We start from the raw sequence: 24,919 nt of genomic DNA, 5'->3' as shown, positions 1-24,919 counted from the left end.
GGGATTCTGTTGAGGCTGACAACCTTCCAGGAATGACACGCTTCTATTAGCTGATTTAGGTTCTTCATGCCATTGTGGCACGGGGGCCTGCACATGTGGCAGGGGCACGGAGGACGGGGATGGCGGCCCACGCACCTTGCAAGCCACTCTGGCAGGGAGACGGTGGTGGCTGAGGGGCACACTACACCATCCACCCAGTGCCTCTCTGGCCTCGGCTACTGACCCCTACACAGATGAAGGAACAGAGCCTGAGTATAGGGACAGTGAATGACCAGGGGACACAACGGTGTTGGCACAAGGCTCACTGCATCCAGGGTGCCGTTCACGTGCCCACTAACGCCAGAGCAGACGGGCGGTGGCAAACACTCCCCGGGAGCACAGTGATAAAGCCAGTAACCAAGCTAACGGCACAGCACGTGCTGGGGGGGCTGGGAACAAGGACACGTGCTGACAGATGACACCCGGGGAGAGGGCCTGGCCCGTGGCAGGGGAGCTCCCCCAGGAGCCCCAGTGACCCATAGAGGGCACCGCCAAGCAGCCCAGCTGGGCAGAGCAAGGCCTGACCTCCTGCAACACTTACCCTCTGTAAATCAATATGTGCTTCACGGCTTGTATTTCGCCGAGGTCAGATTACCCTTCTCACCACCGGCAACCGTAGACCTGGCCACACCAGGAGTGTCAGGAAGGACAATGACACACAGTTCTCAATTTCTATTTCAAGTTCATGGAAAAACTTTACTGTGATAAGCTTAGGAATAAACCTAAGGATTGTGGTCACAACCCAGGTGAGGGTTCCTGCAGCTGCCACGACGGGGCTGCTCCCCTCGACACCCAGCTGGCTGGTCCTCCCGGCTTCAGGTAGCAGCAAGGACGCCGCCTGCTCGGTGACCATGCTGGTTTAGAGCACAGCCCTGCCAACACCCGACCCCTCTTCCTCCTTTCTCTCCCCTGCCCACAGGACCATCCCCCAAGCTGGTAGTCTACTGGTTTACATCTGTTCCCCTCCCTAGAACGTAGGCTTCATGGGGAGGGGTTGTCACATGTGCCCAGCGTGATGAACGGTACCTGGCACCGCGCAGGGGCACACAAGTGCCGAGTGAAGGCGTAACAGGAATGGGGCACAGGTGGGCAGCACCTGAGATTCCCGTTTGTGACGTGGGTGCCAGATATTTTCTCCCGACTGAACTATGAGAGCACGACCTGTTCAGAAAACATTTTTCAAGCGGGACTATCTTCGAAAGTATTTTTCGCTGGCCTCTTTATCCAAAGCCTTGTTTTTCAAAGGTAATCTCTAAATGATCAAGTCAAACTATAAAATAAAAAACTTCAGTTCTTAAAAATCAAAAGGCAGAGAACAGATTTTATTCCAAAAGAGATTTTTAAAAGATGTTTTTAAAGGAAAAGGCAAGTCACGCTACTAAATCAAATGTTCTTCACAATCTGGATCCTTCTCCAAGGCCAGCTGGCACTCCGGCCAAGCTTTTGTGGATGTGTTCCGGCCCTCAGCCCACAAGAATTCGGCCTCGATCTTCTTCCTGAGGGGCTCCTCAGCGTTTCCAAGCCAGGCAGTGAGTGAGAACAGGCACAAGGCTGGAGACAGCCACGGGCCCCATGGGGCAGGGGGCTGGCACACGCTGGCAGCTACATGGAGAAACCAAGTCCTGCCAGGGAGCCTGCGGTGTGGCAGCCCACCCGAGGGGGCTGTGAGCAGACTGACGGGCCGAGGCCAGCCTGGCTCCCTCAGCTACATGGGGCTCGGCCTGGGGCACACGCACGCCTGCCAGACACAAACCAAGGGGCCTGCCATGACAGAGGGGAGACAGAAGCCCGCCTGAGCGCCACATTCTGTCAGGCCACCTTGTAGATCACGCAAAATGTCACCCAGTGAGGGCTAAGCTCTCCTAAAACCAGTGTCTTGGGCCAAGCATGACATTAGAGGGTTACCTGGAGAAAGCCAAGCTGTGTAAATCCTCGTCCCTGCCCTGGGCCACCACAGCCCCTCAGGAGCTCGGCCCACTAAAAGCGGCATCCTGTGCTGGATTCTGCAGATCTCGTCCTCGGCTGGAGAAGGGACCTCGTCCCAGCTGCTCCCAGCGTGTGCCCACTAAGGATTTTGGAGAGAATGCCACATTCCACAATGGGTCCTGATCCTCTTCTGCCACCCCCCAAGAACCCCACTGGCCGGCCGCGTGCCGCATCTGCTGAGCAGGCCGAGCAGCTCTAGGGCCAGGGCCAGACTCCAGCAGGTCGGGCGGGAGATTCAGATGAATGACTTGGCCAGAGTCACCATGTGATCCACACCACACGCCACATCCACAGGCTCCCCGGGCATCGTCACCTGAAAAATAAGGCCCAGCGCACCATGAGGGGGAGATGGCACACAGGGAGGTAGCCGGGCCTTGCGGTCGGCCCAACCTGGCCCTGCCTCTTAGTAGGTCACTCACCCTCTCTGGCCCTCGGCTGTCTCCCCTGGAAATGGGGATGAGCCCACCTACCCACAGGGCCATTAGGGCAGCAGCCATCACTATTCACGTCCTCCCCTCAGAGGGGCTGCTCGGGGCAAGAACACAGACCTGTGTACCATCCTGGGACATGCACATCCCACAGAGACCGCTCCCCTGAGCACATCCCTGCCAGGCTCCCTGCCTTCAAGCTGGGGAGTCAGTGACCTTTACTGGGGCCACCACCATGGCTCGCTGGGCAGCTCCAGAAACCTTTCTCTTGCTCTGTGGGTCCAGTTGGGGAACCAGGCCCTGCTGGCGCACTGTCTTCCGTCCCCTTGCCTGTCCAGCCCAGCCTCAGACACAGGCAGGCTGTGCAGCCACGCTCAGGGAGCAGCACGGGCTGTGTCTCAGATCTTGCTGGGAACCTGTCTGGGCTGACAACACGACATCAGGGGAAGGCCCGGCCCTCAAGGGAGCAAGAAGACAGCCTCGTTCAGATGCGGCAGCACAAGCCTGTTCACCTTAAAAAGGGTGCCGCCGTTTGACAGCCTCGCCTTGGAAATAGACACCCCGCACAGTCCCAGGTGTGCCCAGAGCCACACGGCCAAGCCACTGTCTAAGAAAGGGGCAATTTTCTTTCTCATTCTTGTTTATTATTATGACTAGGTAATGCAAAAGGACATTCAGTGAAAAGGAATAAAAAGGTATTAAATACCTCTTAATACCACCCCTACCATCATCTGTCCCAGTCCTCACCTGCCTCTGAAGTGGAAACCATTAATACTTTATTTTTTGAGACAGAGTCTCACTCTGTTGCCCAGGCTAGAGTGTCGTGGCATCAGCCTAGCTCACAGCAACCTCAAACTCCTGGGATCAAGCGATCCTCCTGCCTCAGCCTCCTGGCTAGCTGGGACTACAGGCATGCACCACCATGCCTGGATAATTTTTTCTATATATATTTTTAGTTGTCCAGCTAATTGTTTCTATTATTTTTAGTAGAGACGGGGTCTTGCTCTTGCTCAGGCTAGTCTCAAACTCCTGAATTCAAACAATCTGCCTGCCTCGGCCTCCCAGAGTGCTAGGATTATAAGCGTGAGCCACCGAGCCTGGCCAATTAATACTTTTAACTACTTTCTGGTTGTCCTTTCAGAGGTTCTTTACACAAAAAGTAGCAGACGCAAGACTTGTTCTTTCCTATCGCTGATGCCCTGCATGGCCTGCCCACCGCCCTTTGCCAGGACACTGATGCTGCTTCTACAGACCAGATCTGAATTCGGCAACCCTTCCCTGGTGGCCTCACTCAACCGGCAGTGTGACAGCTGGAAAGGGGATCCGTCACAGTCTGTAGAGTTTACTGAGCTTAAGAGGGGAAACGACTCATCCAGATGGCCTGGCCAAAAAGCACACAGGCAACAGGCGCTGACCCCGGAGCTCTGTGCCTACGCTGGGGACACGAGACCATTAGGGACTCCTGGCCACAGGTAAATGGATGCTAGAAACCAAGTCATGCCATCCCCCTGTCCCTAAACAAACGTCTCTAGCAGAACCTATTACAGAAATCGCTAAACAAACAAGAACCGGTGTCTCGGTTCATCGCAAAGGCACGTAGATGGGGAAAGCGTTCCAGGCTGGCCCTGGAGCAGAAGAAAACACGCTGCCTCTGGTGACAGGGCCCAGGTGAACTCTTAGCAACCTTCCAGCCATTAGAGAGCACTCTGTTTACCTTTCCCAGGAAAGTGCTGCTCTCCTCACTCTGCGGCCAACCTGCTGCACTTAGCACCTCTGTCCCTGTCCCTCAGTGCTCTGGCCATTAAAGCCCAAAGCAGCACAAACCACTTGCCTTGGGTCACTTGCCAGGACAACTGCCAGGACGACAGCCTTTGCCTGGGGCCCCTGAGAGCCCCCTCTCGGGAGCAGCGGTGGCTGCCTGAAGCTCCAGCTCCCCCTGGCGAGCGCTCTCGCACGGTCCAGAGCGGAGTCCAAGAAAACACCGCCCTTAGCAGTGTTTTATTTTTGTCCTAGTCAAGGTTAAAAGGAGTTTCTATTCTAAACCCTTTCACACTCACAACTCTCCTGCAAAGGAAAGCAGCTCCAAAACCAGAACCACATTCAGCCTGAGTGACTCTCTTAGAAGTCTGAGCAGAGTCGGTTTAGCCACATCTCTTTCCAGTTACTTTCTAAAACAAATGCCCAGCAGGTGAGAGACAGAGGAGCAACAAGAAGGGGTGCAAAGCTGTGAGTCTCTCATGGCAATAAGAGATGAACCCAACAAAGGGGCATGGCTCCGGGCCCAGCTTGTGAAACACGCTCCTCTCCTGCGCTGTCAAAACCACCCAGGAACTATTCAACGGCCACGTAAGGAGGAGGCCAGGGGTCAAGGGATTTCCCAGCTTGTCCCCTAAAACCCCACCCGGTCCTGAGCCGAGGGACACATCAGGAATGGAAGTGGTCTGCAGGCCCCAGTTCAAATCGTACCCAACCCACTTAGGGGCCATGAAATTTGGGGCAAGTCCCTTCAACTCCCAGATTCCACAAACACACTGTGGAGGGAGAGCCGACCCTCAAAGGTTGAGGATGACAGAGAACAAATGCAAAGCGCCCTGCACATTGTCCACGCCCTGCCTCCCACGAAGAAAGGCTGCATGTTTGTTGAAAGTGACTGCTTCCTGGGAGGTGAAGGTCATTCAAAACCCCCTCGAATCCTGTCCCAGGCCTGTGGTGCTCCTGCTTAAGTCAGAGGGTCCTGAAAGCCCAGACAACCCCTAGTCAAATGTTCCTCAGCTCTGCATGCTAGCTTCTCTCCAGCTTCAGGCTCTCACAGAGGACATGGCTGCAGTGACAATACCGTCATCTTAAATGTCAGACATATCTATAGGCAGGTACAGTGTCTCGAGCCTGTAATCCCTCTACTTTGGGAGGCTGAGGCGAGAGGATTGCCTGAGGCCAGGAGTTAAGACACAAACCCAGACAACATAGCAAGACCCATCTCTAAAAAAAATTATTTTTAATTAGCCAGGCATGGTGACGCACACCTATGGTCCCAGCTACTCAGGAGGATGGCTTGACCCCAGGAGTTGGAGGCTGCAGTGAGCTATGATGATGCCACTGTACTCTAGCCTGAGCAACAGAGCAAGACCCTGTCTCTTAAAAAAAAAAAAAAGACGTTATCTGTGTCTGAACCTTGGCTCTGCCTCTGACTTAGATGTGTGGCCTCTGAGTGATGAGCATCAACGCATAACAGGAACGCATGTCCTGGAAAGCTTCCGGAGAGGCTTGAATCAGCTGGTTCAGGTATCACTTCCTAGGCCCACGTACTGTGAGAAAAGCCCAACTTGTACAAGTCCAAGAGTAACTGGCTAGCTAGTCCCACTGTATGAGCTACAAGTAAAGCTGTACTCTTTCTTTCTTTTCTGAAATACCTTCTAAATGATGTAATGTATCCTCCACTGAGGATTAATTAGAAAATAATCATTTTTAGAGAATAAAAATCACCTGCAATATTTTAAAAAGCAAATGCAGCAAAAGAGACTGGACCCCACAAGAGGATCCGAGCCTGGCTGCTGCCACCGTCCTGCCATTTCAAGCCCTCCCCTGCACCCAATCTGCCCACCCTCCAATCAAAAGGGGAGGACGGACAAAGCCACTCCCTTACACAAATACTTCATGCTCGCTGACTGTGCGAGAGGGAGGACAATGGTTTGGCACCAAATGCAGCCATTGCAGGGACAGGGTCGAGTGCTCTTTCTCTGATGGCACAAGTGTGGGGCAGCATGACCAAAGGACACGTGTTCGAGAGAGGTCAGAGCCAGCAAGCTGGACAGGAGCATCACATGGCAGGGTCAGCAGCTCTGCTCCCGGCACACGCAGGGGCCAGTGCTTTGCACGGGCCACCGCAGCAGGGAAAACGTGACCCGAGTCAGATCTCCGGCTAATCTACACTCTGATGTGGAGAATGAAGGCAGGTGGGTAGGTCCTCCTCAGTGTTCATTCATCCAAAACCCAGTTGCTTAACTGTTTCCTGAGCTTCCCTGCAGAAAGTCATCCTTTTTAAAAGGAAAGGTGAAGAGAGAACAGTGAGGAATCACCGAGAAAACAAGTCGGAGATGGGAATTACCGGTGCTCACTCCACTGCCCAATGCCCAGCTCTCCATTCTTCGCACGTAGTTACATTTCCAGGCTCAGGAACAAGCTGGCAAGTGCCAGCCACCCTGGGAACAACTCTAGTGTACGAGCATTTTTTCCCAACAAATTTAAAGTCTCCATTTCAACTTGTCCTCTTAGAGCCTCCCCTGACAGTTTTTAGTGAAGGAGTGGAGGCTGCTGAGCTCACGGGGAACCAGGAGAAACAGCAGCCGAGGGCGGGGCCAACAGAAACAGTCCCTGAAACACCAGAGTGCTTCAGAACACGCTGCAGTGCGTTTTGACAGATACGTCCTTATTTTTTTTTCAAATTATACATTCTTTTGCATTTTTAGAGTCTCACTTTGTTGCCCAGGCTAGAGTACCGTGGCATCAGCCTAACTCACTGCAACCTCAAACTCCTGGGCTCAAGCATTCCTCCTGCCTCAGCCTCCCGAGTAGCTGGGACTACAGGCATGCGACACCAGCCTGGCTAATTTTTTTCTATATATTTTTAGTTGGCCAATTAATTTATTTCTATTTATAGTAGAGACAGGGTCTCACTCTTGCTCAGGCTAGTTTTGAACTCCTGACCTTGAGCAATCCTCCCCCCTCGGCCTCCCAGAGTGCTAGGATTACAAACATGAGCCACCATGCCCGGCAGCTTTTCACAATTTTAAAACAATTAAAATCCTACCTTCTAGTAAAATACTTACACACGCGCACATGCACACACACATGTACACACACACACACACACACACACACACATCTCTATGCCCAGACTATCTCCAGATGAGAGCATAAGAAACCAGGACCCATACAATGATAGGAGATATTTTCAAAATACATTTTTGAAAATGTATAATGTATAATCTTTTTCCCCTTTAATTCTGAGATGAGCCTTTTTTGCCTAATTGCATATTGCTCCCCTAAGAAAAGCCTTTATTTTTTTCACTTGGTGGCTATGACTAGTTAATTTAAATATTAAACATCCTGCTTTCTTTTAAATTCATTGTAAAGCATTCCCTGACATGGGCCTCCGTGAACAGCCCCCAGCTTGCTGACTTCTTCAAATAGCCCCCCCTCCAGAGCCTCCTGGAGCCTGGAGCATGCTGATACCCCCGTGTGCCTTTGTGTCCCTGCTCTGCAATCCCGAGGACAGCCTCTCACAGGGCTTCTTACAGAACTGGACACTTGGGCACGCCACTCCCTCCCACCTCCCACCCACTGGCCCCGGGACAAGCTGTCCCCCCGAGGGAGTTAAGGCAGCTGAGGGCCCAGTGCGGGCCTTCCTCCGCCCACGCACCATGCAGGAGTCTCACAGGCGCCACGGCAGTGTGCAACGGCAGAATGTGCCGTGGCAGGAGGGGGGCAGCCACCACCCAGAAGGGGAAGCATGTCACGCCACCCTCTTCCTGGCCCAGCTGCACACTGGGCACCTACTGTGACATCAGGTGACTCTGCTCTCTGGCCACATCCTCAAGCCTGCCCAGGCCAGCCTTACCCTCCACGGGAAATACTGGTCTTCCAGGCGACCGATTCCCAGGCACCCTCGGATGTTCTTGCCCCACACAAACAGCTCTCCTTTGTCTGCAAAGAGAGGAAAACAGTGGCTTGGTTGGGGCTATGCAAAGATCAAGTCTGCAAGAAGAGGATGGGTCATGAGAACAGGCTTTCTAGAACCAGGTGCAAACAGGGCCCACTGTCAAACTACATTTTTTACCAGGTATTAATGCTTTCTTTTGAAGGGAAAAGTAAGTGTTTTAGACACTTTCCCCATACCAAAAACATGTCCGAGCCCAGGACGTGCACTGTGTCCAAGGGATGAGCTCAGGCGTGGAGCTGCAGGCAGAGGTGGCCCTTGCCCCCACCCACAGTCTGACCAGACTGTCCTCCACAAATCCTGGCTACACCCTGCGCTTCCTAAGTTGACAGCAAGAAGTAGGACGATTTGTCATTCCTTCTTTGGGTGTCCACATCTCAGGAGCATTCATTCAAGTGACATCTAGTTCCAGGGAGCCTGTTTGTGCCGGTTCTATGTCTGTGTTCTGGGAGCGGGGACAGGACAATGACTGAACAGACACAGTTCCTGTCCTCATGGGACGAGATCTAGTCAAAGAGCTAGAAAGAGAAAAATGATTAATACATACATGTTTACCAATTGTAAAACGTGTCACGAAGGAAAAAAGACAGAGTGCTGCTCTAAGAGGACAGCCTAGGAGATGGAATCTAGACCAGGGCCCTGGGGGTGCTGCCTCAGGGAGGGCCCAGGCCCTGGGCAGCCTCCAGGCCAGACCCCACCTGCGTGGTGCAGGCAGTCCTCAGCACAGAGCCTCATTCACTACCTGCTGTCGGGCAAAAGGCTTGGGTCAAGGGAGGCAGAGGAAGCGACGTGGAGAAGGCAGGTCTACAACAACCTGAGCTGATGAAATAAGGAATCCTCCGTTTCAAGCTGTCACAGCCCTGTGGGTCTGGCCATCCCCGTTGTCCTCCACATTCAAGTCTTACATGTTTAACAGAACAATTTGATGTGGCTCCCCAAAACGTTAGCAGACCACAGAAAGGATAAACAAGCCAAGTCCAATTCCCAGATGGCCCACGGCAAATGCCGGGCACACGGGCCGGGGAGAAACCCAAGCTCTGATGCTCCTTCTACCGAGGGACAGTAATTTACACCTGGAGGGTGGCTGCTGGGTCCTAGGGGAAATCTGGAGAGGGATTTCATTGCAGTGTGACCTGAAATGACTACGTGGCATGGTAGCAAACAGGGCAGAGTCAACTCTAGTCAAATGCTTCACACAGATTTCCAAATAGCTGACTTGGCACGTAGGTTAAGCCTTCAAACATTCTGGAAAATAGATATTTATGGCCCCCAGAATCGGTCCATATGACTCTTATTTGCCAAATTGAAATGCCTTTAAAAAATTTACGAGACCTAGACTCATCTACAAAGGGAAGCAGCTGCTCTGGTTGAGCAGTGGCAGGGAATTCTTCAGCTTCCCTGAAGCTGCTTTACTTCGTGCTTTAATACACTCAGAGTCAGATCAACCCACAACAACCCAGGCTACAGCCGGCTGGTTTTAAGGCCTGGAAATCTGAAATTCAGACAGTAAGTGAATAGCAGTTGGGACCCTAGTATGGAGGGCGGACATCTGGAACTGTCCTCACATAAGCATGAGGCCAGAGAACACAAACAGGGACGACCCAAACTGACTGTCCTGGCCCCGATGTTTACAAAGAAAACAATCACTTGCCATGAGATGAAAAGATTTCTTAATTGCAAGGAAATAACTAATTTGCTTGAGAATAACCAAATGAAATTAACTTAGTACAGTTTTACTACCCAAGTCAACTAAAAGCAGCAAATTGAACCCACAGTAACTGTGGTGGAAGAAGAGATGTAATCAAGAGAAGGCGCACATTCTAGGGGCCTGCAGGGTAACTGGATACTCTGTGGCTTTGTAATTTGGCAAGTCTTTAAGAAAACCTCCATCTCAGCCTTCCTTTTCATCATTCTCTCCCCCAGCACTTTGGAGAAATTGGTAGATTTATCTCCATAAAACCACAGGACAGTCTTACAATCTGCCTCTTGCCATCACATGGCCCTGGGTCAGATCGGGGTTTCTGGCATGGCCAGGCAATGGGATTAAGGGCCACACATTCATTTCCTAACTGCCCACCCGTGGATTCGTGAAACCTCTGCTGGTCTCCTCTAGCACCCTGGCATACTCCAGGTCCCCTCCTCCTGCCACCAGCGGGTACCCTCTTGAGAATCTTCACGTTCACATTAGCCTAACCACAGACCAAATAAACCAAAAGCAAAACTCCAGGATGAAAAAAAAGACATATATTATACAACCTCAAGCCAAACAACTTCTAGACCAGCCACCCTCTTTAATTAACCATACAAAGGCGCTGCTCTGCTGGATGGATGGAAACTGAGAGCTGCCCACACTTTGGGGTTGCAGCTGAGCGAGGGCGCTTCTGCCAGTCCTGCTCTGGGGCTGTCAGGGCTTGGTCACTTACTGGTAAGTGCTGCAAAGTGGCTGAGTCCACATCGAATGCGGGAAACCCGGACTTCTGGGTTGAACTCCGTCAAGCCAAAGAGGGTGGGTGGAATCATTTCTGGAAGAGCAGTTTCCACTAGGTTTGGTCCTTTCCCAAGAATTCCATATCCCCAGACAAAAACATGTCCTTCCCCTACATTACAGGAAAAACAAACGGTCAGTAAGTCAATCCAAAGACAGCCTTCCCTCACCACAAATTCAAACTGCACCACCAATATTCATTATATCCACACAGATTTTTTTTTTTTCTCCTTGCTTGGCAAGAACATGCTGACAGAGATTTAAAATAATTCTTTCTCCCCTGCTTAAATCCTTGCTCGTGGAGTCTGTCTAGCCAGCTAACCAATCTCAGAACACAAACTTCCCACATCTTGAGTGCAACCTGGAAAAGACCAGTCCATAAACTAGCCAGAAAACCCACGTGAACAGAGAACTCGGGAACAGTTTTCTCCCCTCCTGACAGCTTTCAGTTGCACACTGATCAGAAGAGTGAGCCAAACAGATAAATGATTTCTGGAGAGAGTCTTAAAACCCTTAGCAATATTTTTTCAGTTACAAAAAGTTTAATATTCAGCAGTGGTGCCAGACATTTAATCCCAGGGACCCAGATCTCAGTTTCCAAACTCTAAGGCTCCTCTCCCATCTGCCTTTTAGTTCTTGGCTGCAGAAGGCAGAGCTGGAGTCTCTGGCCCAGGCTGAGGTTTGGGGGGGAATAAAGCAGTTCTTTCTCTGCTCCAGAAGTTTGCTGTAGTGTGACTAAGCTCTGTTGCTATCTGTCTACATATAAATCACGGGCTGTTATCTTTCTGTCAAGAATTTCACCCTCACCCTGTGATAGCTGAACTCAATCCAGCTACATCTTCCCGTGGCCACGTTCCCTCCTCTGGGCTGAGGTCTACAGCCTGTGAGCTCAATGGATGCTGAGCACTCCCCCACCCAATCCACCTACAGCTCCCAGTGAGCTGCCAGAAGAGGGTCTCACCGTTGAGCACAGCACAGCCTGTACCGCCACATGCAGCCTGCTGCACCTTGCCCACTCCTGAGAAGGGTAGGCACCGGGGCACGTTCACCTGAATCAAAGGAAGGGGCCACACTGTGAGGAAAGCAAAGCAGTGAGAACCGGGCAGCATCCGGTTTCATGCACAGAGTAGTAAGTCCAGTCTGTTCCTTCCCTTCACAAGTATTTCCTGGACATCCAGCATATGCTGAGCATCATGCTAGGTGCTGGGGACACAGAAGGAGCGATGTGACCTGGTTTCCACCCCCAGACGGTTCTAGCCTAGCAGAAGAAGCAGACATCAACCAAAATTACGTGTGTGCTAAAAGCCACAAAGGAAAGTTCAAGGGCCTCTGAGAGTGTGTGATAGAGAACCTGCCAGGTCTGAAGGGAGGAGCAGTCAGGGGAGGCTTCGATGTGTCCTGAGATCTGAAGGGTAAGTAAGAGTTCCCCGGGCTAGGGGAGGTGGGGGACAACCCAGGTAGAGGAGAGGCATGTGTAAAGGAAAAGGGGTAAGCGTGGCCCATTCCGGGAGTTGTAAGGAGGTCAGAGTGGCTGAAGCAGGGGAACAGGGAGGAAAAGGTACAGACACCAGCGGGGACAAGGGAAGCCAGACCACACAGGACAATGCAGGCCACAGTAAGGATTGGTCCTTATCCCAAGCACAGTGGGAAGCCAGTAAGTCTCCAGCAGGGCAGACAGGCTTTCTGGAGTAGAATGTGAGTGGACTAGGGGATAAGCATGAGTTCCCTTTGAACGTACTGAGTGTGCAGCGCCTAGACACAGCCAAGGGAGAGTGTCAGGGCGCTTGGAGATGCCTGGAACTCGGAAGAGAAGGCGGGGATTAAGATATAAGTTGGACAGTTATCAGGAGACAGATGGTCGCTGAAGCAAGCCATGGGAAAAAGGTCTTCCAAAGGTGGAGTACAGAGAAAAGGGAGCAAAGCCCACACCCCGAGCATCTTCACAACCCAGAGGCCTGGCAGGAAAGGAAAATGGAACGAGAGCAAAAGGAACGATGAGAAAGGCAAGAGAGAATGAGAAGAGGGTAGTTCTGTGGGTAAAAGGAAGAGTGTTATTCACAAAGGTGGTCTACATGTCACGGTCAATGGCAAAAGCTGCAGAGAGGTCAAGAAAAACAGATACTGGAAAATGTTCTCCAGATGCTTTGTCATTTTTAGCAACCCTGGCAAAGCCATCCAGCAAACTGATAACGGCAGAAACTAAGCAGGCTGGACTGAAGAATAAACAGGGGACGAGGAAATGAATGTGGTCAGTAAACACAGCTCTGAGAAGTTCGGCTCAGAGGGAGGCAGGAGGTAAGGCAGGACCCGGGAAGAGGAAGGAGTCTAGGTAAGGCTTGCTCAGGGGGAGACACGAGTCAGGTGTAGAGGCTGACTGCGAGGAACCAGCAGAGAGGAAGAGGTTGAAGTGATGAGAGAAGGCCCAACGGGTGGAGTACAGTTTCTGAGAAAGTGGAAGATGGGTCCAGGGCAAAGAGAAAACACTCGGCTTCCAACGGAGCTCCCTGCTCCACAGTTACAGAGGGGGCACGCTCAAGGGGCACAGACACAGGGTGTGCGGGCAACAGAGCCATCCCCCCTGACAGCGTCTGCTTATTACACAGGAGGGAAGATCTGCTGAGAGAGAGATGGGAGGGTCAGAGGCTCGGAGGGGGAAGTGCGGCCAACTGAGCTTCCCAGCAGGACTCGGTCTTGGCACTTCCACTGAGAAATGGCTTTAGAAAGATGGATTTTAAGTGCTTTGGTGACAGCCATGAATCGCTACAGATTCACTTTCAAATGGAGACAGCTGGAGGATAACCACCCCCAAGTTGACCGGAAAGGAACAAAGGGGCTCATTGGCCCAGAAGATGCCTGGACGAAGCAGGGCTGTCAGGGCTGCACTCCAGACTCCGCCGCGGGGCTCTCCGAGAGCCTCTGCCTAGCCGCGCTCCAGCATGGCGCCCTCACACGTGCTGAGACGTGCTCCAGCAAACAGCCATCGGAACTCACTGCTGGAGTCCCTGACGGGATGAGGCTCAGGCCATGACAAAATGGAGAGTGAATCAATTTTTTTAAATAAATAAGTGTAATTTTTAAAAACCCAGACTGTGGCAAAATAGCTCCAGTGATCCCATCTCCTGCTATCACACCCACGTGTAATCCCAACTCTTGTGCGTGCGCTAGATCTGGTGACTTCTAAGGAACAGAATTCCAGCAATAGTGACAACAGGGGATGTCATTTCTGAGATTAAATTATGAAGCACTGGCTTCTGCCTTGCTGGCACCCTCCTGCCCTCTCATTTGCTCGCTCTGGTGATGCCAGCTGCCATGTTGTGTGCTGCCCTGTGGAAAAGCTGTGTGACAAGGAACCGAGGAAGGCCTGGCCGACAGCTATTGGCTGGCCAGCTGCCAGCGAGGAAAGGGGCCCTCGGTCCAACAGTCCACGAGGGCCTGCACCCTGCCAACACCACCAGAGTGAGCTTGGCACAGATCCTTCCTGGCTGAACCCTAAGATGACTGCAGCCCTGAAAAGACTCTGAGCCAAAAGACCCAGCTAAGCCACCCCTAGATCCTGACCCACAGAAACTGTGATGTGATACACTTGTGTTGTTTTAATCCTCTAAGTTTTAGGGTCATGTGTTATGCAGCAATAGACAACAACATGACATCTGATCTGTCCCCCACAGGAAGGCAAGGGGAGACATTTTTCTCAGGCCTTGGTGTCAGGAAGAGCAGTACTTCTGAACACCTTATTTGCTGTTCATCTTACAGAAACAATAAATCACAGATGACCATGATTTCTGCTTTGTAAGAGAACTCAGAGCCAAATCTGCAACCACTTCTAGCCACTGTTCCAGACCATAGAGGAGGCATTTTTTTTCTTATTAGCTGATCTTTAGTTTCCCTTTGTGCAGAGTATCTGTTAATGTATATTTATATTTGATCACATTAAGGAATGTAGTATGTTTCTTAAACCGTCCTTATCTTTTAGAGAGACATACTGAAACTTTTATGAATGAAATATGATGTCTAGGATTTGCTTCAAAATAATCCAGGACAGAGAAGTAGATGGAATTATAGATGCAACAAAACTGGCCATTAGTGGTATGGGGTCTTTTGAAGGAGTGATATAAACAGTCAGGAATTAGATTGTGAGGACAGCTGCACAACTTTGTTTACACTAAACCCACTAAATCGTACACTTTAAAATAGTGAATTGTATCTCCATTAAAAAAATTGGTCATTAGTTGGAAACTGTTGAACATAGGTGATGGATAGAAAGAGATTAGTTATAAAATGATTTCTATTTTTTTATTTGAAATTTTCCTTAATAAAATACTAACGGCCTACTGTACTATACTGATAATGGCTCCATTGGAGAGATGGAGGGGCAGTGATGGGGAGAGGCCACAAAGCAGCGCCGCTAGTGTCCCACCACATGAGCTGGGGGACACACAGGTGTCTCCATCAAGCTGCACATAGAGGATCTGTGGACTTTTCCAGACATATGTTGTTATACAATGCAACCAAAAGCATGCTGTGACATCATAGGGACTTAGGGAAACAGCCTCCTATTCCTTTTAGGAGACAAGGTACACAGGCACACCTAAAATACAGATCTAAACCAGGTCTCTCTCATCTAAGTATTGACAACAATGGCTTCTGAACACCTAAGCTGTTTTTCAGGCTCCAAGTTCAGGATTGCCAATAACTCGGTACCCTGAAGAGGCTGTTTTACAACAGGTTAGGCCTAAACAGCACTTTACATACTACAGCTCGAAGAACCTGTCACATGCGTCCTTCATACTTTTATGTTTCCCTATTGTAGGTGACCTCATACCTGTGTGGAATCAGTGACAGAAGCCAGCTGCAGGTACTCAGAGTTTCCCCAACCAAAGAGGCCTCCGTCAGCAGACACGGCCAGGCAGCAGTCACCGTAGGTGGCCACCTGGACGATGTTCACTCCCGCAAGGTCTCCACCCAGCTTGGTGGGCACACTGGTGATGTTGTAGTGACCCAGACCTAACGTGGTGGAAAACACTTACTTTTAATTATTCATTCTTTTAACAAACACTTAAATAGACTTCCTATATGCCAACCATAGTTTTAAGCACTGAACAAATATCAACTCAGAAATCCTAATCTGTTCCTCTGCATGCTCACAGAACTTTTTTCTCCATGTTCTCTCAGAGGAGGAAAAAGGATACCATTTTAATTGTATATTTTTAAAACCCTTGGAATTTTCTAGGTCTGATTCAAGTTAAACAGCTTTGCCGTATGAAAAGCCACGACACAATGAATGTATCAGACTTCCACATAAACTACAACAAGCAATTTCTGATGTACGGCTGGGCTTTCTAGAAAATAAAGGAAATCTCGAAGAGCCCATCCAAGCGCCAACACCATGCCTAAGCGGCAGTGCGCTGCCCCAAATGGGTGAGAAGTACACTACCTGTCTGCCCATCGGCACCCCATCCACAAGAATAGACTTCTCCTTTATCCGTCAGGAACAAACTGTGATCCTGACCACAGGCGACCTAGCAGACAAGCAGAGGTAAGTGTGATGACAAGAAATGCTTAGAACCTCAGTGTCCTAGTTAATGGAGCCAAAAGACCAGCACGATTCCCCACCACTCGTGAGTGCCCGGGGAGATGCCCCAGGTAGGCTGCCCAAGTTGCCTCCACATCACGTTGTCTCTCAATCCAACACAGCCTAGCTCTGTCTCCCACTCCACTGAAACTGCTCTTGCTAAAGTAAAGTGCCAGATCTCCTCTGGGGGAAAATCCAAGAGCTCTTCCATTCATCTTCCTCTACCTCTGAGGAACCAGCCCCTCCACAATCCTTCTCCTCCCATCCCTCTCCTCTGCTATCTGGTAGCTCCCAGCCTTGTTCTGAGCTCAGCCTCCGCTTCGTACCCTTCAGTGCTGGGCTCCTTCCCCAAGGTCTGTCTCCTGCGCTCCTCTGTCCTCACTGCTCACACTACCCTGGGAGCCTGCACCCATTCCCAAGGCTTCACTTTCACCTCGACACTGCGATCTCCAGCCTCAACAACTCTACTGAGTTTCAGACTTATTTTTCTACCTGTCCAATGAAAAGCTCCATTTACTGAAGACTTATTATGCAGGGCACTGTGCCAAGTCAATAACCAAACCACTGAGGTTTAAGAAACTAAATCTCAGAGAAGTTTGGTAACTTGCCCAAAGTTACTTGGTCCCAAGTGGAGGAGCAGGGACTGGAACTCACATTTGCATTCCTGTAAAGCCTGTGCAAGAGACACCGCACTCTACTGCAGCCTTAGAACCAAACTCATTCTACCTCCCCCTCGCTTTCCACTTCTACCCCCCGCCCTCACTTTCCACTTGTACCCAAGCCTGTTCCTCTAGAACTCTCCACCCGGGTTAAGAACATGAGCACTCACTCACCATGAGCACCCACTCACATGCCTACTGAGTCCTCCTCAACTCCTTCCCACTCACTCCCTGCCCACCTGGTCCAGCCCACAGCCCATCAATTCCTTCCTTACATGTCTCTCCCATTGGCTCCTTCTCAGCTGGCCCTCATCACCTCCTCCCCTAGCTCTACTCCATACTGTGGCCAAATTATCTTTCCAAATGGATCACGATTTGGCTATCAGTCACTCTGCTTAGAACCTTTGACAGCCCCCAACCATCAAAAGATGAATTCTAAACTCCTTAAGACCCTGCAGTGTTCACCCTCAACCTGTCTCCCAGACTATTTCACGCCACTCTGCACAAGCATACCAAACTCCAGCCACACTGCACACCCTCAGCACATCAAAGCCGCAGGCTGCTCCCTCCCCTCTGCCAAAAAACCTTTCCCATCGCCATCACTGGCCTGTCCAGTAAATTCCCCTGCCTCCATGACGCCCTCTCTCCCTTCCATCCCACCCCTGGCAGACCAGACAGGTCCCCTTTTGGTGCTCTCACAGCACTTTCTGTATATATTCATGTGTATTTAAATATGTATTACAAGTACCTAGCATGTGCCACGCACTGCTCTGGGGATAAGAATAAAATAGTGAGCCAGACACAGCCAGCCTAGAACACCCAAATCTTAAGAAACTTTGTATCCCTAGGATCTGGCATAAATCCTGGCCTATAGTAGGCAGGCTATAATTTTTACTGAAATAATTTATTAATTCAGAAAATCACCTAACAAATTTGCCATCATTCCACCCAACTTTAAACATTTCAAAAGCATTCTTAAGGACAGGAAGGGTAACTCTCAGCCCATGTCTCTTACCTGCACCACCTGTCCATCAAAGTCCTGCATTCTGTGGACTTTGTGACTTTCACTACAGCCAGGAGCAGATTGGAGAGAAGCAAGAGATACAGTCATGACCAGCACTGTGCAGTCCTGGGCCCTCCCCTGCCACCCTAACTGGCAGTCCATCCCCACACACACACAATAATTGTCAGGGGAACTGTCAGGGTCAAATCCAAGGCAGAGCTAGGCCTGGGCATGAAAGTGAAACAAAGAAAACAAAATCCTAGGTGGTTTTAATATGCAGCCAAAGTTGAGACTGATGTTCAACCCACTAACATAATAAAAAGAACTAGAGGGAAATTTTCTAAAACACTACAATGGAAAGAACTGAAAGGGAAAGGGGGTTTTTAAAAATTTGATAAAATAAAAAATTAATTCAAAGAAATTCTACACATAAAACCAATCTCATCCACCTCCCTCCCGCCAAGCTAATGCACAGAGCTCAGCCTGGAAAGGAATAGCACCCTCCACGTCTCTCTGCCCAGTCCTCCCTGCTCTGTCTCCAGCATGCCTTGTACCCGTTGGGTTTGCCTCGGGTAATCACTCAAGAGATGCTTAGTGGTTAACATGATATGGGGAAGGGGCAGTCCTTTCAGGAACTCACCTATAAATTTCATTTTCAACCACCTTTCTTCCGCATTGCCCATAAGAATTGTTTCCCATGCTGAAGACTAAAAAGAACACCACCAATTAATTAAGTTCTGCAGGTTCGTGGGATTCTAGAATGTCAGGACTATAAGGGGGTCTCTACAGTGGTCCTAGTCAGCTCACCCTAAGTGCCCCTCAGTTTCCTTTTCCAATATGCCCAGCCTCTGCGGGCACACCCACAGGCATGTGGGGACCCAGGCTCACCTCCCCCCATACCCTAGTTCTGCCTCTTGGGAACTGCACATGTGAGACTAGCACCCTATTCTCTGCACCTGTCACTAGGTTCCCCTCAATGTCTAATTCCTTCTTGAAAGAGCTCCTAAACACCACCTTTTCCTACAGAGCACACTTAGCCAGAAAATGAAATTTGAAAAATGTAGTCTCTTCTAGAGAGGTTGTTACCCAGGAGCCTGGACTCTGAAAGCCCCCCACCACTTCTTGGGAAAAGTGTGAGCAATGAGGCTTCTTTCGGTACCAGGCAAAAAAGACATCTATCCACACAGCCCAGCTCAGTCACTTCATAACAAAGGGAGCTGGCCCTGATAAGCTGCCTTGTGTGCACTGTCACATGTATAAGCCCTGTGATTTTCCAAGAACTGCAGAGTACAGAGCACATGAGAGCTGGCAAGGTCTGTCCAATACAGCTCTCTTGAGCAATCCTACAGGTCTGCTCGGGAAATGCTCAGTTTCACTAATTAGATGTGGCTCAGTTAACAAGCCACTCAGGCCTGACCGCAAGGCTCCGTTTCACAATGAAATGGTACCCCGACTCCTCCACAGACCTTCAACAGGGCAACTCACCTCCTTCGCTGTCTGTCAGGACGAGAGAGTGTGCTCTGCCGCAGGACACCTGCAGCACCTGTGTTTCCTGAGGTCTGTCCAGAGGCAGTGGGATGGGCGAGGGCTCCAAAACATACTCGTAGCCCCTGGCTGAACAAAGCACACAGCACTGAGTATCAGAGCATTTCTAACATTAGAAATCCTAGTGTCAGCCCACACTGTCACACAGGAAGAGAGAGAGTAGGAGAGACTTACTCAAGGCATGTAGTTAGAGGCAGAGCCAGACCCAGAAGCCCAACTCCCAGCCCACTGCACCACACTGCCTCGATGGCACAAAGTGGGTTACTGACAAGCATGCTTAGTCCTTTTTAAAGAAATCTCTTTTTTTTTTTTTTTTTTTTTGAGACAGTGTCTCGCTTTGTTGCCCAGGCTAGAGTGAGTGCCGTGGCATCAGCCTAGCTCACAGCAACCTCAAACTCCTGGGCTCAAGCGATCCTGCTGCCTCAGCCTCCTGAATAGCTGGGACTACAGGCATGCGTCACCATGCCCGGCTAATTTTTTCTCTATATATATATTAGTTGGCCAATTAATTTATTTCTACTTATAGTAGAGATGGGGTCTCGCTCTTGCTCAGGCTGGTTTCAAACTCCTGGCCTCGAGCAATCCTCCTGCCTCGGCCTCCCAGAGTGCCAGGATTACAGGCGTGAGCCACCGTGCTCGGCCTAAAGAAATCTCTTTACATGTCACTTACTATTACTTGAATTTTTAAGAAAGGGAAAAGCATTTTCCTCCAACACCCACTAAAATTTCTTAGTAAGGTGAAGAACAGTAATACTGTATGATACCACTTATATAAAAAGGAGGCAAAAAAATATGCATTATACATAAATTAATATGCTTGCATATGCACTAGATCTTTCTGGAAGGATCAACTGGAAGCATTAACACAGGCTGTCTCCAGGGAGAAAAACTGTATGGCTGGGAGGATAGAGGTAGAAAGCAGACTTTTCACCATATATTCTCTACTCACACCTTTAGTATTCTGAACTATGCAAATATATTCTCTATTCAAAAAGGAAATTAAATTTTAAATATTAACTAGGCAAGTAAAGGGAAGAACTTTTTAAACTCACTCTAAAGGAGAATTTTAGGGCCAGACATGGTGGCTCACACCTGTAATCCTGGCACTTTGAAAAGCTGAGGTGGGAGGATCCCTCAAGGCCAGGAGTTTGAGACCAGCCTGGGCAACACAGTGAGACCCCATCTCTACAAAAATTAAATTAGCCAGGCGTGGTGGATCCCGCCTATAGTCCCAGCTTCTCAGGAGGCTGAGGCAGGAGGATCACTTGAACACAGGAGTTTGAGATTGCAGTCAGCTATGATGATGCCATTGCACTCTACCTGTGGTGACAGAGCAAGACTCTGTCTCAAAAAAAAGTATGAAAAAGGTAATGTGGATTCTTCCAGCCAATAAAGACTTCAATACTGACTTATAAAAGATATTTCTGATATACACATAAAATAAGTGAAAAGAAGCAAAAAAAAAATATATATGCTATAATCAAAATTATGGAAAAATATATTTTGCATGAGCAGGGAATAGAAAAAAATTAAAAGAAAGGTTTGTCCATTGAAGTTCTTACTCAAGGGGGGGAGGGAAAGCATAGGCAATATATGTAACCTTAACACTTGTACCCCCATAATACGCTAAAATAAAAAAATAAATAAAGGTTTGCCCAGTATTTCTGAGTAAATTCCCCCTTATTTTAGGAAATATTCCGTATTGTTCTTGTAGTACTGTTTGGCAAATGTCTACTTATTTAAATGCCATTGTAAGTTATTTGTAACATTTTTACAATCCAAGTTTCAAACATTTGGAATAAAGTTTCCATCTTAAAGATTTCATTGAATTTTTCTCCCAAAACATATTCTAGGCACTGTAGAATATTTCAGGCCATCACCATGGTAGGAAAAAGAGGTTATCTCTTTTGGGCCAAAAAGGAACATCTTAACAGCCAGGTGCTTGCTCTTTTGTGTGATGGTTCAATATTGTTACCAAAGAGGCCAAAAAATAATCTAGCCCAGATTGTTTCAAATGACATCCCTCTAAGACTCCATCTATTTTGTTGTTATGGTTGGCTTATGTAATCATGTCCTTGAGAACCAAAGAGAGCTTCCTCAGACTGATCACAATAGAGAAGGCGGATGAAGGTGCTCACTTGTATCTTTCCGGCTCCTGTGAAATCCAAGCTGAGAATCTTTATTGAGTCCCATACCCCAGACTTTCGTAACATCCTTGGTTTTAGAGGACAGCAATGTGAATCCATAGCCACAGGCAGCAGATGAAATCTGAAAAAGTTCCCATAAGCCATTAACTGACTTGTTAAGCTTTTTCAGCTATACATGACAGGTTATTTACCAAGTCCAAGAACACATACTATTAATATAGCAACTAATATGCACTAAATATTTATTATGTGTTTGAGATGTTTTATTTCATTTAATCTTTATGATCACTTTTACGAAGTGTGATTTATGTGCAGGTCAAAATCTACCTCTAATGGTAAATGCCAGCTTCCCACTAGATATCATCGTCCCCACTCACCAAGATACGGTCTAGCACAGTAGTTTGAATCCTGGCTCCACCCCTTACCAGCCGTGTGACCTCAGATAAGATCGCTTTACTTCTCTGTATCTGTTTCCCTCTCTATAAAGTGGAGATGATAACAGCATCTCACTGAGTTGCTATAAAGACTATAATATAGCTAAAGCCCTTACAGTCAATTGTACCTAACTTCATGTAAGAGCATATAATGTATTTATTATTGTTGTTAGTAGTCGCAATATATGGTGGATGAGGAAAGGGAGACTCCTAGAGGTTAAGTAACTTGCCTTTCACTCTTAGCTACACTGTTACATTCTCAAGCCATTACCAAGAAAAGGAAGAATCAGTATTACAGCTACTGATTAGCCTCGGTCGTTGTTGGGTGTTTTAACCAGGCTCTCTTCACCTTCACTGACCAGATGAGAAAACTGGCGCTTCCAGTGGGGCTGGACACAAACCAAAGGCGGTTTGATTTTAAAATCACCTCTTTCCATACTATCCAGAGTGATCATATTCCCAGTTGGCATGGGACAGCCCTGGTTTACCCCTGATGTCCCAACATTCACTCTTAAGTTGGACAACACATTATATGGTCACCCTAACTATCTCTCATCTGCTTATGGTCTATCAGAGGCCTTTGCAGTCTCTCTCAGGGACCATATGCAAATCTAACCTAAACTTGAAGAAACTGCTGGCTTACTACACTGATCATGAACAAACATGAGGAACTTTTTTTCACCTTCCAGCATTTCTTGAAGAAAACTAGCTAAATATTTCTTTAAATTTTGATTTATTGACAGCTTGTTTAATTGAGTCATCCAAGAGTAATATTTCCCTCCTTTTGCCTTGTGATATTTTCCTTCATAACATTCATATGGAACATAGAAGCCTGCAGCTTTATGCTAGTCAAACACCTCAGTTCTCTGGTCTCCTGGACTCCCCACCCACCCGCTTTCTGGAATGGTTCAACTCCACAGAAATGACCTACGTGGGAGACAGGAGACACCCCCTGCCCAGGCAGCAGGAAACACAGAAAAGAGGGAAGTCTAAAAATGATGTCCAGCAACTATGATTATTCTCATTGCTTGGTGATGCCTGTTTATTTAACATTCAACAAACACCTGGTGAGCCCCTACTGTATCATAAAAGCTGCTAGAATGTGAAAAGTCTTGGAACAATTCCTGACACAGAGTTAGCATCAAGTGCTTGTGATGACAACGTGTCTGGAGGGCACTTCCAACTGTGGTGGTATGAAGAGGTTAGCTAATCTCTCCCCACCCCCAAAAAAAGATAAGAGTACAACTGGACAAAATTGAAAAACAAAAACAAAAACAAGAACCCACAACTATTTCAGGGCTCTGAAAATCAATCAAAGGTAAATAAACCGAGAAGAAATGTTTACTCATGAAAAACTGTTGCACTGCTGGAACTTCAAGTATGAATAGCAGGAGTCTGCAGACTTCTTGTCTAGGACTGTTCTACCTATTGCTTTGGTGGAGGGTGAAACCCATGCCCAGCAGCAAATTCAATATGAAACAAACAAGAAAAACCTACAACTTGGTGAGCCCGAGGTTGCCATCCTGATTAGGCAAGAGGAGTCAGGCCTGCCAGAAATGTAACTGGGAGAGCCTAGAAATGAGAGAACCATCAAAGATTCCCACATATCCATGGGTTACTGGGAAACTACCCAAATGAACAGGGCAGACCAGAGCACCCTGTGGAGAGTAAAGCTAGGCCAGGCTTGAGAATTCTGTCACTGCCAAGAGTTAACATTTCCTTTCCAAGTTGTTCATCCACTAAAGCCAGCCCACGTTTTCTCTGAACTTCCAAATTCTGCTTTCTGGACATAAGAACTTCTGGAGTCAGACTGGCCCGAGTACAAATCCCACTGTATATACACCTATCAGCTGTGGGGACTTGGGTCTTAACCTCTCTGAGCCTCCCTTTCCTCCCCTATAACAGGGGATGACAACCCCTACTTACAAAGTGCTGAGCGAATGACACGAGCCGGGCACACCACCTGGCACGTTTCAGTCACCCCATAAATGTTGACAGCCGTCTCTAACACCTTCCCCTCCTGGGCTCACAGTTAACTAGAGGAGCATCCTCGCCAAAGTATGGCCACCCACTGTAGACAACTTCTCAAAGAGGGCCGATGACTTCGGGGGTGGGAGGGATAGTGGCGGACACGAGGGAGTCGAAGAGAGAGAGGGAGGGAGAAAGCCGCGGCCCGCACCTTTTGGTCCAGCTCCAGGCGGTAGGGCACAGGCTGGATCCTGCGGTACGACCGCCGGCCGGCGCGAGTCTTGGGCCCGGAGCCCGGCAACACGAAGGTGGGCACGCCCAGCGCCCCCGAGAAGCTGAAGCCCCACACGAAGATGCGGTCCACACGGGCGGCACGATCGCCCACGTACTGGAACACGGGCGCGTCCGCCTCGGCCTCCGCCGCCTCGCGCCGGCTCCGGGAGCGCTGGGCCGGCGTCCAGTGCGCTCGCACCAGCCTCGGCCAACTCAGCCGCCGCCCGAGCCGAACCCCAGCCGCCAGCGCCATCCTCCGCTTCACGCCTCAGCAGCTCCTGGACGCCGCCATCTTGCGTGACCCCTGACCCCCACGCCCCGGCGGAAGCGCCGACGGCCACAGCCACGTTTACTACTGGCTGAAGGCAAAGACGCTAAGGGCAGCGCACGGCTCAGGGAGGCGGGGCCGAGCAGCTGGGATCCCAGTCCATCTTCGAAACGGGTGTGGTGCTCTCCACTATCCAGTTTCTGTCCCTTGCCTCACTGGTTCATACTGGATGTACCGTGCAGCCGGGAACAGGAGGCCTTCAGGAACAAGTGACCCGGGCTCTAGGCCCGGCTCTACGATTGACTGGCCTGGCGGCGTTTGGAAGTTGTCTCCCTTCTCTGGATCTCACCTCTGAAAAAAGGGGGTTAAAAAAAATCAATGCATAAAATGAATTTT

The 24,919-nt window shown here is 49.3% G+C and overlaps 1 protein-coding gene across 2 annotated transcripts; it reads right to left on the bottom strand.

The window, feature by feature from the left end:
* Positions 1 to 1,330: 1,330 nt before the first annotated feature.
* On the bottom strand, positions 1,331 to 24,567 carry RCC1L (RCC1 like). 2 transcript variants are annotated; one of them, XM_012742192.3, is made up of 11 exons: positions 24,194 to 24,567; positions 21,572 to 21,701; positions 19,374 to 19,502; positions 18,529 to 18,595; positions 17,901 to 17,952; positions 16,089 to 16,173; positions 15,477 to 15,658; positions 11,616 to 11,703; positions 10,593 to 10,766; positions 8,071 to 8,156; positions 2,130 to 2,338 (listed from the first exon to the last, which is right to left on the bottom strand). In XM_012742192.3, exons 1-11 carry the CDS (start codon positions 24,506 to 24,508, stop codon positions 2,261 to 2,263), a joined length of 1,386 nt encoding a protein of 461 aa, XP_012597646.2. In that variant the 5' UTR covers positions 24,509 to 24,567; the 3' UTR covers positions 2,130 to 2,260. The 2 variants fall into 2 exon arrangements, with proteins under 2 accessions (XP_075851503.1, XP_012597646.2); XM_075995388.1 differs by lacking the exons at positions 15,477 to 15,658; positions 16,089 to 16,173; positions 17,901 to 17,952; positions 18,529 to 18,595 and having other exon boundaries at positions 1,331 to 2,338.
* Positions 24,568 to 24,919: the final 352 nt, after the last annotated feature.

Source organism: Microcebus murinus, chromosome 19, assembly GCF_040939455.1.
Source record: "Microcebus murinus isolate Inina chromosome 19, M.murinus_Inina_mat1.0, whole genome shotgun sequence".
NCBI classification, from domain to species: domain Eukaryota; kingdom Metazoa; phylum Chordata; class Mammalia; order Primates; family Cheirogaleidae; genus Microcebus; species Microcebus murinus.
The sequence above is the reverse complement of the archived record's forward strand: the minus strand, read 5'-3'. Positions and strand labels throughout refer to the sequence as shown.